The sequence below is a fragment of the Ctenopharyngodon idella genome, chromosome 7, assembly GCF_019924925.1.
Source record: "Ctenopharyngodon idella isolate HZGC_01 chromosome 7, HZGC01, whole genome shotgun sequence".
Lineage (NCBI taxonomy): Eukaryota > Metazoa > Chordata > Actinopteri > Cypriniformes > Xenocyprididae > Ctenopharyngodon > Ctenopharyngodon idella.
This window is the reverse complement of record NC_067226.1, coordinates 17,657,965-17,672,112: the sequence shown is the minus strand read 5'-3', so window position 1 is coordinate 17,672,112 and position 14,148 is coordinate 17,657,965. Positions and strand designations below refer to the sequence as shown.

At 38.6% G+C, this 14,148-nt stretch overlaps 1 protein-coding gene across 6 annotated transcripts in view; it reads right to left on the bottom strand.

Annotated features, from left to right (window-relative positions):
* dpy19l3 (dpy-19 like C-mannosyltransferase 3) overlaps positions 1–13,259 on the bottom strand; it is a 47,999-nt gene extending 34,740 nt beyond the window's left edge. The window contains exons 1-7 of one of the 6 annotated variants that reach the window (XM_051899160.1): positions 12,927–13,259; positions 11,493–11,618; positions 10,504–10,631; positions 7,371–7,461; positions 5,475–5,596; positions 5,203–5,348; positions 4,588–4,711 (exon numbers count right to left, since the gene is read on the bottom strand). In XM_051899160.1, coding sequence (XP_051755120.1) covers positions 4,588–4,711; positions 5,203–5,348; positions 5,475–5,596; positions 7,371–7,461; positions 10,504–10,631; positions 11,493–11,601 — 720 coding nt within the window. In that variant the 5' untranslated portion in view covers positions 11,602–11,618; positions 12,927–13,259. The other 5 variants (XM_051899161.1, XM_051899162.1, XR_007930825.1 and 2 more) reach the window with 5 other exon arrangements.
* Positions 13,260–14,148: the final 889 nt, after the last annotated feature.

Sequence of the window (14,148 nt, the reverse complement as noted above, 5' to 3'; positions counted from 1 at the left end):
CACGTATTGTCTCCTGTGTGCGCATTTTAATGTGGTTTTAAACCATTCAAGTGCAAGAAGATGCAAAAGAGAACTCATTCCGGCACTCCTGCACTGTTTTCTGTGATGGGCTTATCCAGAGCGCGCACACACAAAAAAAAAAAACTTCTCATATAGTGCATGAATACTAAATTGAGTTCTCTTTCATGTCTTCTTGCATTTTAATGGACAAATACACACACAATTATGATACCGAGTGACAATACAGAGTGACCAGAGACTTCCACTTAGTCATAGATCCACAGTTACGTTCATAACCAGCGTTCTATTTCCTTTCGCTACAGACCGCCAGAGGCAGTGCTGAAAGCACTAGTGGAAGACGAATACCTACACAGTCATGAGGAACGCCCAGGCTCGCGAAACGTCCAGGCAGGCAGAAAGCACTGCAGTGCACACCGCTTGCAAGGGAGTCACATTCAATATGTAGAAACGTGAAAACGTGCAGGCTGAACCCCAAGTTGCTGCAGCACAAATTTCAGAAAGCGATACTCCTCTGAACGTTGCCCAAGATGATGCCAAAGCACATGCAGAATGACAATGAATAGATGAGGGCACAGACTGCCCCACAGACTGGTACGTATGAGAAATTACCTACGTCACCCAGTGCGCCAGTCTCTGCTTAGAAAGTGCAGCACCTCTGTGTGCATCACTAAAACAGACAAACAATTGATCAGTCTTACGGCTGCTGTCTTATCAATGTAACCCTTCAAAGACCTAACTGGACATAGCTCCAACTGTATATCAGCTCGATCTGCTGGCAGTGCAGCCAACAGCCAATAGACTGGTTCATAAACTGTGGAGACAAGATCTTGGGTAAAAATGCTAGATTGGGCCACAATGACACACTACTGAATCCACTACTCCAGCGCAAACAGGAGGCACTTACCGATAACGCGTGGAGTTCACTCACATGCTTCGCTGTTGTAATGGCCAAGAGAAATGCAGTCTTAAATGACAGCCATTTAATGTCAGACTATAACATTGACTCAAATCGGGGGTGACACAAGGAATTGAGAACCATACCCAAGTCCCATGTCGGACTCCGCACGCCCCCGTGGAGGACACAGACTATTAGCTCCTTTCAGAAAAGCAACAATCTACTGGTCAGACCCAAGTGAAGAGTCATTAAACTCTAATTGGTGAGCTGCTAAAGCCGACACTTACACTTTTAGTGTGGATGTAGAATGCCCAAGTTCCAAAAGATGTTGCAGAAAATCCAAAACACATCCAACTGAACAGTGTAATGGATCAACATCACGGCTAGAATGCCAGTCAGAGAACACCTTCCATTTACAAGCATACAACTTTCGCATGGATGCTGCACGTGCATTCAAAACAGTGTCCCTGACCCACTCTGAACACTCCAAGAGAGGCCTCGTGGGTCTAATGGTTACACACCCACAGTTTCAAGCGATCTGGATGTGGGTTCCAAGCTCTTCCTTCTAGCTGACTCAGGAGGTCTGGTCTGTTGGGCAGACGATAAGGTAGTCCTATTATCAATGAAAACAGAGTCTGAAACCATGGCCTCGCAGGCCAATGAGGAGCCACTAACAGCAGACAGTGGCTACAGTTGCGCACTCGACACAGAGTCCTCCAAATCTGTGGTAACGGGGGGAAAGCATATAGCAGGGGTGGTGAACTCCAGTCCTAAAAGCAACAGTCCTGCAGAGCTCAGCTCCAACCCTGATGAAAATTCACCTGCCTGTAGCTTCCTAGTAACGCTTCAGACCTTGATTAGCATGTTCAGGTGTTTGATTAGGGTTGAAGCAAATCTCTGCAGGACTGTGGCTCTCCAGGACTGACGTTCGCCAGCCCTGGCCGTATAGTGTCATGTTTGGCCAGTCGTGGGCTAATGCATCCAGACCCAGAGATCCCTGACTGAGACGTCTGACTGTCCGCAAACACATCTACCGCCGTGGCCCCATACGTCCTCCATATCATTTGCACCACTTTGGGATGTAGAGTCCAATCTTCCTGCAACACCCTGCCATGTGACAGAGCCCACTGCTGCTTGGGGGGATCCAGATTAATGCGGGCGAGCATCGCTTTTAATGTTCCTCCGATTGATCTGCAGGCAAATTTTCCTCAGTACCTGACATTACTGGAGTAGCTTCAAAAAGCAGTCAGAGGCAGCCACTGACATCACATCTAACTCCTGTCCATCATTGGCGATGAAGTAATAGCGAATTCAGGCAGAGCTTTCTCTTGTATCTCCATATTAGGCTGAGCTTTAGCCAGGAGAGGCAGTAACAACTCTACTGCAGAAGGCAGTTGGTCAACCTTGCGTGCTAAATCAGAAGATTTAGTTTTATTAAACCTATTTTAATTTTGAGATACTTGTTTATGCTTACGATCAACAGTAGTAATACTGGAAGAAAGCAACAAACCTTCCGATCCAGATTCCAGGCCCGCCAGGAATCATGGCCATCCATGATATCCATTATGTGAGGGCATGTAGAGCACCTAAGTACATCCCTGATGAATTAAATACCTCAAATCCAAAAGGACAATAAATCCGTCACGAGTCGTTGATATCCGCACAGCAATGAACACACACGCTCTCAAGCCAAGGCAGCCAGGGCTTCCGAGTGCATGTCTTCACTGAGGCATTCAAACTTACAGGCAACCAGAAGATTGAAGCCTCTCCAAAGCATCATGCTTATAAAATATCACTCGCAATCATCGTGCACAGCGAATGCGTCCAGCTGTAAAAAATCTGTAAACTGAGGCAATGACAATGACGAAACAGCACGTGTATATATCCCTGAAGAACTCTTCAGCAGCAAGCTGCACAAAATACTGCCACTTCGATTCAATCAGGCGAGAATGAGAAAGAGATCGATTTGACGTGTTTAGGGGTTGTTATAGCTGAAGTCAAGAGTCACGAGGTGACAACTTTGTTATTCGATTCTCGGTCAAGCGCGAGGGATTTTCCACTAGTGCTTTCAGCACTGCCTCTGGCGGTCAGTAGCGAAAGGAAATAGAAGCATGTATAACAGTATATTGGATACGTGCATTAGATCTTAAAGTGACAGCAAGCTAACAAACCTGCTGCCGTCTGTGTCATTAGTGTTCATCAAAGAACAAAAGAAAAAGAAAATCACTCACTGATCTTGACTGAATAACTTTTGTAGCCTTATGGATTAATCTATATTTATAAAAAGAAAACTATGCAGTGTTGTTTAACATCTTATTTCAATTTCTGAACATTGTTCAGCTGTATTTATTTGTGCTATTGCTAATTTGCTTATTTGTTCTTATTCTATAACTTCAACACATCATTGTACTTTGTATAACAGAGTAGCTTGGCCTTCTTTATCCACTAGAAGAAAAATGCACTGGTATTTTATCATTTACAAAACCATTTTGGGGTTGTTGCATTCATCTCTGTTGACTCATTCAACAGAAAAGTGTTGGGAAATATTCCCTCAGTTCGGTTCTCAAGATTGTCAAACTCTCTCTGTTCTTTTTGTCTGGACTGAACTGAGAAAAAAAGGCTTTTATATATGCAGCTCCGTCTGACCGGAATTTTCTCCAATCGAAATTGAAATGACAAAACTTGGTGTCTATGGAACATTTTAAATCTATTATTTGGCAACTGGAAGAAGACTCAACGGTGTTTAATTGTTTTTAAGTGCTTTTAGTTTGTTGATTTTTGTTTTGTAAACCTGTGATTGAAACTGATTGTCCATCTTGGCCAGAACACTCCTGTGAAAGAGATTTTTAATCTCAGAGAGGCTATGCTGGTTAAATAAAGGTTAAATAAATAAAAATAAAATAACTGATTGTGAACTTATCTTTAATAATGTTTGAAATTTATATTAGTCAGTCTAGTTTATTAGTTAGTTGTTCTTTAGAGCAATTTTTTTGCTTCATGGTATTCAGCTGCAACAGAATGTTTTGCAAAAAGACAGAATAAATATGTTTGATATCTAAATGTTTGACTTTTAGATTTTTTTTTTTTTTTTTAAACCAGGAAATGGAATCGCTAAAATTCAGCGATACCCAACCCTACTTTGTTTATCCAACTAATGGCAGATGGGAGAGAGTGTTTGGTGATGCTAGTGATGCAGAAAATACACACTTCAGTGTTTGATCCATCTCACATAACAGTGATCTGGAGGCAGTAGTTCTCAAGTCAACAGTACACAGACACTGTGACAGCAGTTCTCAAGAATCGGTTCCAATCAATGGTTGCAGCAGTTGTTGAGTCACCAATAAACTGAACTGAGAACAGTCTCGGACTTGATCGCATTGTAGATAACTAATGACTGAGCTGCTCAGCATGTGTAAACCAAGGATTAGCTCACACTGAGGGAGCGAAATATTTCTTTAAATCAAATGCACAGTACAGCTAGTTATATTAAACAGCATATTATTAAAACATGCAAACAGTTCAGTCAAAGCATTTAAATAAATTTTGGTTCAGTGAAACAAACTGTCCAAAAGAACAAATTCACTAAAAAAATTGGACTTACCATCAATAAAATGAATCATTTGATAGTGATTGCTGAATAGACATCTAAATTTATCAGGACAGACGATTACCTGGTGAATTGGTTTTAGCTGTGGCCTTAGGTAGCAGGTTATGGCAGCCACCTGAAGAGCAAAGAAAGGTATTGACCAGTTCTCCCTTAGAGAGATGGTAAACTCCACGCGTGTGGTGTCCACTCTGTACACAAATCAAAAATGCAATCAAACACAAAGAAAAATACAGGCATAAGAAAAAAGTCAGGAGTAATTTTTCAATGCTGCAAAATGTTCTACAATTCCAGCTTAAAATGCAGATACAAGTCATTCATGAGTTTCCTAAAAAAGTGTAAACATTGTGATGTGATCAAAACATTGCTCTGCTTAATTGAGGTTCTAAACCAACTCAAACAATAGTTTGTAGTATCTAACTGTATCTGTATTATTTTGACCATTCAAAGCAGGCTTCTTAAATACTGAGATTGCTCCAGGGGGAACGTCCTAATATCTTAAAGCCCTAAATGTCCTTGAGAGATTGAAATCATATTTTAGAGGAACATATCAGCTTTCACACTTAACTGATTTCAGATACTCACTGCATCACAATAAGCATTTATTCACACCAGATGAACTGCAAAGGTGAGTTTTGTGTGTATGAGAGACTGATTGTAATCTTTTTGAGAGCACACATACCTGTTAAGAATGTACCAGACTCCACTGAGGGCTCCAGCCAGCCATGAGTCACTGAGTAACCAGCTAGTGATAAAGAGAGCGAAGACATACACTGTCTGCAAAGCAAAAACTGTGTAGATGTAGAAATAAATTGGCTCCAAGTAGGTCTGCAAAACAAACAAACACCCACACACATACACACAGGTTGGGGAAAAAAAAAAAAAATAAGCTGATTCTGCGAAGACCCAAGAGCATCTATACATCTTACTAAGAAAACAGAAGTGATTGAACACCTGGATAGGAAGTATTCTGTACAAAATGCTAAGGAACACTTCCTGGTAGATATTCATACGCTGTAGGATGTTTATTGTCCTCTTGGATTCAGTAGTGTTGTCATGAATAAGCTCATAAAGACCTGTGAACATAAGAACAATCCCAGTGAACTTTGACTGTTACACTTAGTATGAACTCAAAACTATTTAAATCATATTTATTTGTAGTACTATGAATTTCTTAAAACTTTGCTAAAATGTAGCAGGTTGTCTAATTCTTTAAGAAGTCACCAGGAGCTAGGAACCACAGCTAGGAAGAATGAGTATAAATTAAGCAGACTGTCACTACTACTACTGCTCTTTTTTTTTTTTTATTAATTTATGTAACAGACAGATTAATTGTATAACAGACAGAAAATATCTCTATAAATGGTCACATGACATGCAGGAAAACAAAATATTTCACTTTTTTTTTTGAAAGTATCTCATTTTGATTGTTTTTATTTATTTATTTAATTAATTATTTATATATTTTTTATGATTTAATTACTTAATGACTTAATTCAACCTCATTTTGTTGATAATAATGAATGTAATATATGTTCTTTCTTTTTATATACATACTGCATACTGCATACACATACATATATAAATATTATTATTTTTTTTTTTTTATTGTGGGTGTGGGTGAATTTTTTCTGTGATGGCAAAGCATAATTTTCAGTCTTCAGCGTGACATGATCCTTTAAAAGACCATTCTAATATGCTGATTTAAGGCTTAAGAAAGATTTATTATTATCAGTGTTGGAAACAGTTGTGCTGCATAATATCGTGTAACAGTGACATTTTTTTCAGGATTCTTTGATTAATAGAAAATTCTAAAGAACAGCACTTCTTTGAAATAGAAATCTTTTGACATTATAATATTATAAATGTCTTTAGTCTTCACTGTCACTTTTGATTAATTTAACACATCCATGCTGAAAAAAAAATATTTAAAAAATAAACCTACTGACCCCAAACGTTTGAGTAGTAGTGTAGTAGTATATGGTAGTGTATAAATAAAGATTTTGCAACACACAACACAGATCATAGTCTACTACTAGACTACTTTGACAATTTATAGTTACTATATTTTGCCTTTGTATAGAATTATGGTTTCGAAAATAATTAGAGCTCCTACAGAGACAATAAAACTTTGATTTAAAAGGGCTCCATTAATGTAAATGTGGGCTAAAATTGCCACTAAATGGAATAATGGAAGTGGATTTCAAAATTAAACAGCCTCAACTTTCTTTATACTACAGCAGATAATACTACAGCGGTGACATTTTACAGTAATCAATTCCCGTGATTGCTTAACACAAAAGCAATGCTCTGAACATGCTTTTACTCCACTAAAAGTACAAAGGCCCAATTGTAGTGGTGTCTAGAGAACAGCTTTTGGCATCACCAAAATGGGTAATGACCTAATTGTGATGTTTTTCAGTGTAGGAGCACAAAGAAAATCTATTCCAAATGGGGCTGTTAAGCCAATTAGCTTGAGCAAAGACCACTTAGAGCAAAGTTGTGCATTTCCTTCCCATTTTCTGAGACCGGTCACACTGACATTCCTTCGATAGCTCTTGGATTACATAAGTGATAATGGAAAGCAAACAGCGTTGTTCAAGAAACTTGCCGTTATGGACTGAGCTAAAAACAAAGGGTTAGGGTAAAAAAGTAAAAAAAATGGGATCATAGTCATCATCTAATCAAGACAGTGATTACAATAAAATAATTATTGCCCTATAGGAGCAATATTCCTACATAAAAATGAAAAAAAAAAAAAAAAAACTGGGAACTTAAACATCAGTAGGATGACATGGGTGTTCGTATAGCCAGTAAATCTGTCTTGTGATTGTGAGTCGATATCAGTACCTTGCTGTACAGAAGGGGCTTTCAACATCTGTTTGTAGTAGGAATAATAAAGGCCACATTCTGTCCGGAAGGAGATTTCACGCTCGACTTCCTACCAATGCAAGAAGAGAGAATAAGTTTCAGTAAAAATGAACTACTGTATGACAAGAAGCACAACAGGAGTAAATGGTGTTCAAATGAAATACATTTCCCATCTGAGAAAGAAATCAGAGCAGCTATCTCCTCAGAATAAACAGATTTCATTCGCAATAAAAGCCTTGAGGAAGAGAACGGAAAAAAAAACAGGTGTTGTAAATATGGTGGAGTTTTATAGTGGAAGAAGTTTTCAGAAGTAAACAACATCCAGACAAAAAAGATCCATATGCTCCAAATGAAATTTGGTTTTGGTTTGAAGAGACGTGTTATGCTTTTATTTTTCTTAATAAAACAGCCTTATAGCTTATTCTTCTGAAAAACTCAAACACAAAGAGTCCATTTTAAAAATAGTATAATAATGAGAATACTATAGAACATAACACAATGAAGATAACACAATATAAACTGGCTAAAAAAAAAGAAAATAATATGACCTAATGACCAATACTGATGCAAAGAGCACACATTCACATCTTCATTCAACAACGTTTCTTAGCAACATTCTTGCAACAAAAATGAAGACAGATCCTGCTTCTGCTTACCTTTAAGTGTGAAAACCACAGCAGGTTCTCGTGTATAGAATAAACACACCATGCATGAAACAGCCCAATAACCCCTGCCAACAGTAATCCTGCTGCTATGACAACAGCCGGCCAACAGTTTTGTCCTGGAATGAGATTCCATGAAAGCTTTAGGCACTCTTCTGTGCCCCTCTGCCCACTCTTGTAATCCCTCTGAGTCTCTTTTGCCCCAAAGTTTAGCAAAAGAGGTCTATCCAGGGCAGTCCCTACGTTATCATCCGAATTGCTCTTCCTCCTGCTACGAACCCTCATTCTCTAGGACTATTATCCTCCGTCTTCCCCGTCTTTCCTAAATGTCCCTCTCTCTTTCCCTGTTTGAGACTGCAAGCGCTTTTGTTTATCGGTCTTTCCAAAATGACTTGCCCAAAAATTTCACAGCACATGTATTAAAACAATAAAACAAAACCTCATGAGATCATTCTAAGCTCCAGCCGGCACCAAACAGCAATCTGCCGGAGGAACATTTTACATGTGATCAGAGAGAGGGGCTGAGATGGGAGGAAAGGCATGTGGGCCGCACAACTGGTGACCTCTTGGTAGTCAGGGGAATATATATATATATATATAAAGAAGGGGGAAAAAATGCTTGGAACATCATTCAGAAAAATTTTAAGAGCATTTGTAAAAACAATTATTTGAACTAGCAATGGAGCTTGAAATTAAGACCGTCATGGACGTGACTTCACACGCAACGAATTTACGAACCTCCTAAAAGCAGCTGTCTCCTGTTGTAGGCGGCGTCCCAGAGGAAAAACAAACTGGACTTCAAATGCCTTTGTTCACAAATCATGGCAATATCATCAATTATGAAACTTATGATACTGGAAGACCAACTCCTGCTAAGAACGTTTACAAACCCCTGTGAAATATACCGCTGGTTTCCATTGAAAAAGTGGGAACGATTATAAAAATAACATGAAATTTATCTGTGTTTCTAACAGAGACTCTCTGCAGTAACATTTGATTAGCTGCTAACTACATTCCCACAGCTCTTCCTTTGAAACAAAACAGGTGATTTATTTGCCTGCAAATGCTCACTTGAGGCGTTCTTCAACCGGAGAACGAAAGAAACATATGGGGACAAAAACTGTGGTCATCCAATCCCTGAAGCTTCCAGTCATGTTCAGAAAAGCAAGAGTGCAGATGAAAGTAGGATGACTCACAAGCAAGCCATAAAATACCAGCCAGCGTGCATGAGCTTCCTTTTTCCACTGCTGTCGCACTCTGACTTCATTTAAAACCTGAGATGACCTTTTGTGCTATGCAGTCCACATGCTGCACTATATAAACCAGGCATAACTGTTATATAAAAATAATGATTACTGTTACAGCAGCGTCTCCTTCATCTGGCACCCATTTTAGAGCTTGGAGTCTCTACTAACAAGTTGAATCTGGTGGGTTTAATTAGGAAGAAAACCAAAATGTTTAGTGTTAGGGGTCCTCTAGAAATTGGGTTTGGAACCATCAGTTTACAGTGTCAACTTTATGTTGCGTTTTTGGCCTAGATGAAGAAAGTAACGTACTGTAATCGGGGACTCGTTCATGATACAGTAATTATTAAATATGCTATTCAGACTATTAAATATTCTTCAAAGAATAAAGAAAGAATAAAATCAAAGTCTAAAAATATCCTAACATCACATTCTGAAAAATGTGCTCTTATCTGGTGTTATGAAGTGTAGTGCATAGTCAAGAGTATTTATGAGATGCATTGTGTTCTGGGAAGAATCTGAGCACAAAATGTTCAATGCTGGCATAAAAGCAGCAGGTTTGGCTGCTGTTAGCTTCACTAAATGAAAACTAGGACATGGTTCCACAAGTCACATGACAAACAAAACATAAAAAAGAGCTCTCAAATTGCATGGCACCATAAATAAACAATAAATAAAAATTTAAAAAGTGATTTATTGCAAAACCAGCGGCAGTAAATCCTGCATTGATTGGGAGATGTGGTTAAACTACTCCTGATCTGTTGTATTTTAATGAGCGATCTGGGATAGGGGGACATATGCTGATTTATCCAACTGAACATGACATAACTTTTTTGGCATGGTGGTGGTTTCATCTGTTTTAGGTCTGGAAGTCATAACATGATCTGCATCCCAAACTCTGGCTAACTGTTTATGTGACTGTTAAGCCAAAGAGGGGAAGAAAAATTATCTTTCTGCACATATGGAAAACAATTCTTTTTCAAGAGGAAATGCATGAAAAATAGGACAGATGAGAACACCATCACTGACTAAACGCAACCACACATTATGAATTTAGATCTCTTGAGCTGTTCTTTATTTTAGGAAAGTAGCCTAAGAACACTAAAAAGACCTTTGTCTTTTCACCAAAGACTGAAAAGAAAATGAATCCCAAATGGAAGGTTGTATCTCTGTGTTTCAGAGCTTTGAACACAAAAAGCTCTTTACCTTTATATTGGAGAACCACAGGTCATTTTCATGAAGTGTAGCCACATAGATGCAGCACAGCAAGCCCAGACTAACTCCCACTATTGAGCCAATGGTTGCACACAATATTGTCCACCACGAGAATCCACCTGGAGAGAAAGTCAACAATATTGCTCAGAGTCGGACCACAATAATATACAATCAACATGGTAAACAACAGACATGCACACTGATCTATGGTTAATATTATATCACTATTTATGTATAATATTTTTATACTGTATTATTTATTTTGGTAACACTTTATTTTGATGGTCCCCTTTGGACATTCTGTTGACTATACCTACATGTCAATGTATAAAAAGCAGTGTTTTAGACTTTGATACATGTGATCAATCTTTAAGTACTTTGCATGTTGATGCCCACATCTCAAGGCTCTGGCTTGACCTTCAAGGGATACTCCACCCCCCCAAAAAAATCAAAATTCACTCATCATTTACTCACCCTCATGCCATCCCAAATGTAGATGATTTTCTTTCTTCAGATGAACATAAACAAAAAAGTAGAAAACTAATCCATCTCTTTACTAACCATCATTTCCATTCAACTGTCATACACACGCTCATGAGTTCAAGCTTGACGTAAATGCATGTTATGACAGTTGGCCAGAAACTATGGTTTATAGTTTAACACACCTAACCTTTCACTTCAGAAGACAGTGATTCATGCACTAGGATCCTATGGGTTACCATTGTAATCGCTTGTGTGGTTTATGAAGCTTCAAATATCGGATTACTATCAACTTGAATTATATGGACTCACAGCGATGGATTATTTTGTCTAAAAATCTTTTTTGTGTTCATCTAAAGAAAGAAATTCATATAATCATCTGGGACGTGAGCAGTGATACACATGATAGTGAGCAAATGATGGAGAGGGGAAAAAAATCATCTTTGGATGGAGTATCCCCTTAAATGTACTTGTCTACTTTTGCAACAAACAGCACTGACCTGTTGCAAACCTTTCTCTAGGTTCATTTATACACTCTGGCTTCAGGTTCTGAATGCTGGGCCCCGGCTCCTTCCCTTTACTGCCCTTCCTCTGCCTGAGGGCAGTCATACTGGAAAACAGGCTTCCTAGTGAAATATATATTCAACAATAATGACAAAAGACATGTTTAATATACTGTAAAGTAAAATATACTATATATAATAACAGGACTTGTTGTGGTTACCTCCTCAGTCGAACGCAGTTCACTATAATGTTTATATGTGACCCTGGACCACAAAACCAGTCATAAGTTGCATGGGTATATTTGTAGCAATAGCCAACAATACACTGTATGGGTCAAAATGATTGATTTTTCTTTTATGCCAAGTAAAAGATTTAAGTAAAGATCATGTTCCATGAAGATATTTTGTAAATTTCCTACTGTAAATATATAAAAATTTATTTTTGTGAGTGGATATGCATTGCTAAGGACTTCATTTTGACAACTTTAAAGGTGATATTCTTAATATTTTGATTTTTTTGCACCCTCAGATTCCAGATTTTCAAATAATTGTATCTTGGCCAAATATTGTCCTATCATAACAATCCATACATCAATGGAATATCAAATTATTCGGCTTTCAGATTATGTAAAAATTTCAATTTCAAAACATTGACCCTTATGACTGGTTTTGTGGTCCAGGGTCACATATTATTGACAAGCCTGCATTTACTGTTTGAAAAAGGCTGTTGAATCGCATACATGTAGGCTTCTTGTATGTACCAAGAACACATACTTTGAAGACACCCCAAGCCTTAATTAGGGGGCAGGCCCATAATTCGCACCCTGGTTTTAAGCAAATGATTACAGCTATAATGAGATACTGTAGTCAACATAAAGAAGCATAATACAGGCAGCAACTGTTTGTGCCTACATGTTTAAAATGTGACAGCCATAAAACAATCCGCAAGCTATTAAAAACAATGATTAAAACCCCGCCTCTTGCGGTGTTGACAACACTTTGCTGGGATACAACGATCTATTGCCGTTATACCGGAAACGCAAGAGCTAACGGAGTCAAATGTCTCCATTCATGTTGACACTTCGCGAACTACGCGCAAGTTCAACAGTCAGAGAGCGTCCGTAACAAACAGTATCAAAACAAAAGAGCGCACTCGCAGTTATAATCGCTCGGACCGCGATACAAAACAATAAAGCATCGCCCCGCGTTAATTTCATTCATTCATTCTTTCTTTGGCAGGCCTGTGTTTTGCAGCGGCGTTTCCTGCTCACAGCTCAGCAACAATGTCAGGAGATCTCAGATCGCATCAGCCGCTGATCTCGGTCTCCAGCAAGGGGGCAGACATACGGCTGTCTACTGCCTCACCTGCTCGTTTTAACTCACTGTAAAACAATGCACATTAATATGCACTAATGCATGCGCGTCTCTCACCCTGTTCAATGAAGCTCGTAGTTCCTTATCGGATGTCCGGTAGCTCCTCCTCCCTCACGGACACTCGCCTCCAGCCTGCGAGCGGCGCATAAAAACAAACCACTTCTCTATACAATGAACGAGAATAAAAATGAAGATATAACATTAAATCCACGAGCAGTTGGTTAAATCAGCGCGGCGTTGTTCCTGTTCCACAGATTGACAGCATCAGCACCGCAGCGTAGAGAAATGAACGAGCGCGAGCGCATACTATCACATCCAGCGCCTCACCCTCCTGAGAGACTCTACACCTCTGACTGAGTCTCAGTACCTGTTGAACCGCTGCCCCGGGACGCATGATCATGATACCCATAACGGCCAACTGATCTGAATAATTTATTTTATATGGTAACTGTGCTAAAGTGCAGCAAGGTATTTTTGCTCATGGGGATTAAACAATTTAAAGTTCGTTTTAAGTGGTGCTCATATTTTCTGTCTTAACAATGACATGAACATTTTTGTCATTCATGTATAATGGATTTTAATTTCTCTCATTTTAAGTTGGTCCTATTAGTTAGCAGAGCCAGCGAGAACCAAAATGGGTAGGCCTGCCTATTGCATTAAATAGCTATCTGTGTGATCACTGTGTGTGTGTGTGTGTGTGTGTGTGTGTGTACAAAATGGTTATTTTATCAAACAGGCTGAAAATGAGTTTGAAACCATCTGTATCATTTATTAATTTGAATGAAGTGAATGTTGAATTTCTTAATATGTAACCTATAATATAGCCTATATTTGACATGCTACTTGTGACAGCCAAAGAAAAGCACAAACTTGTTTGTATTGAATGTATTCCATGCCATGCCAGTTGAATGTATTTTATTTAATCCTTGGCAAATGATTAATTGCGATTAAACATATCCAAAATAAAAGTTTGTTTACATAATATATATGTGCGTGCTGTGTTTAATTATTATATATAAATACACACACATGCATGTATATTTTTAAGATTTTTTCTTATATTTATATATAAAATATTTATATTTTTAATAATATATATAAATGTACAGTTGTCACAGACACGCCAGGCTCTACACTCACCCAATCACAACGCACTCCCTCTCCTGAGTATTGACAAGCCACACCTGACGCTCATTCAGCACTCATCACCACAGCCATATAAAAGACACGCCAGATCACACAGTCACTGTCCGGTCTTGTTAACGCATACCAGTGTTAT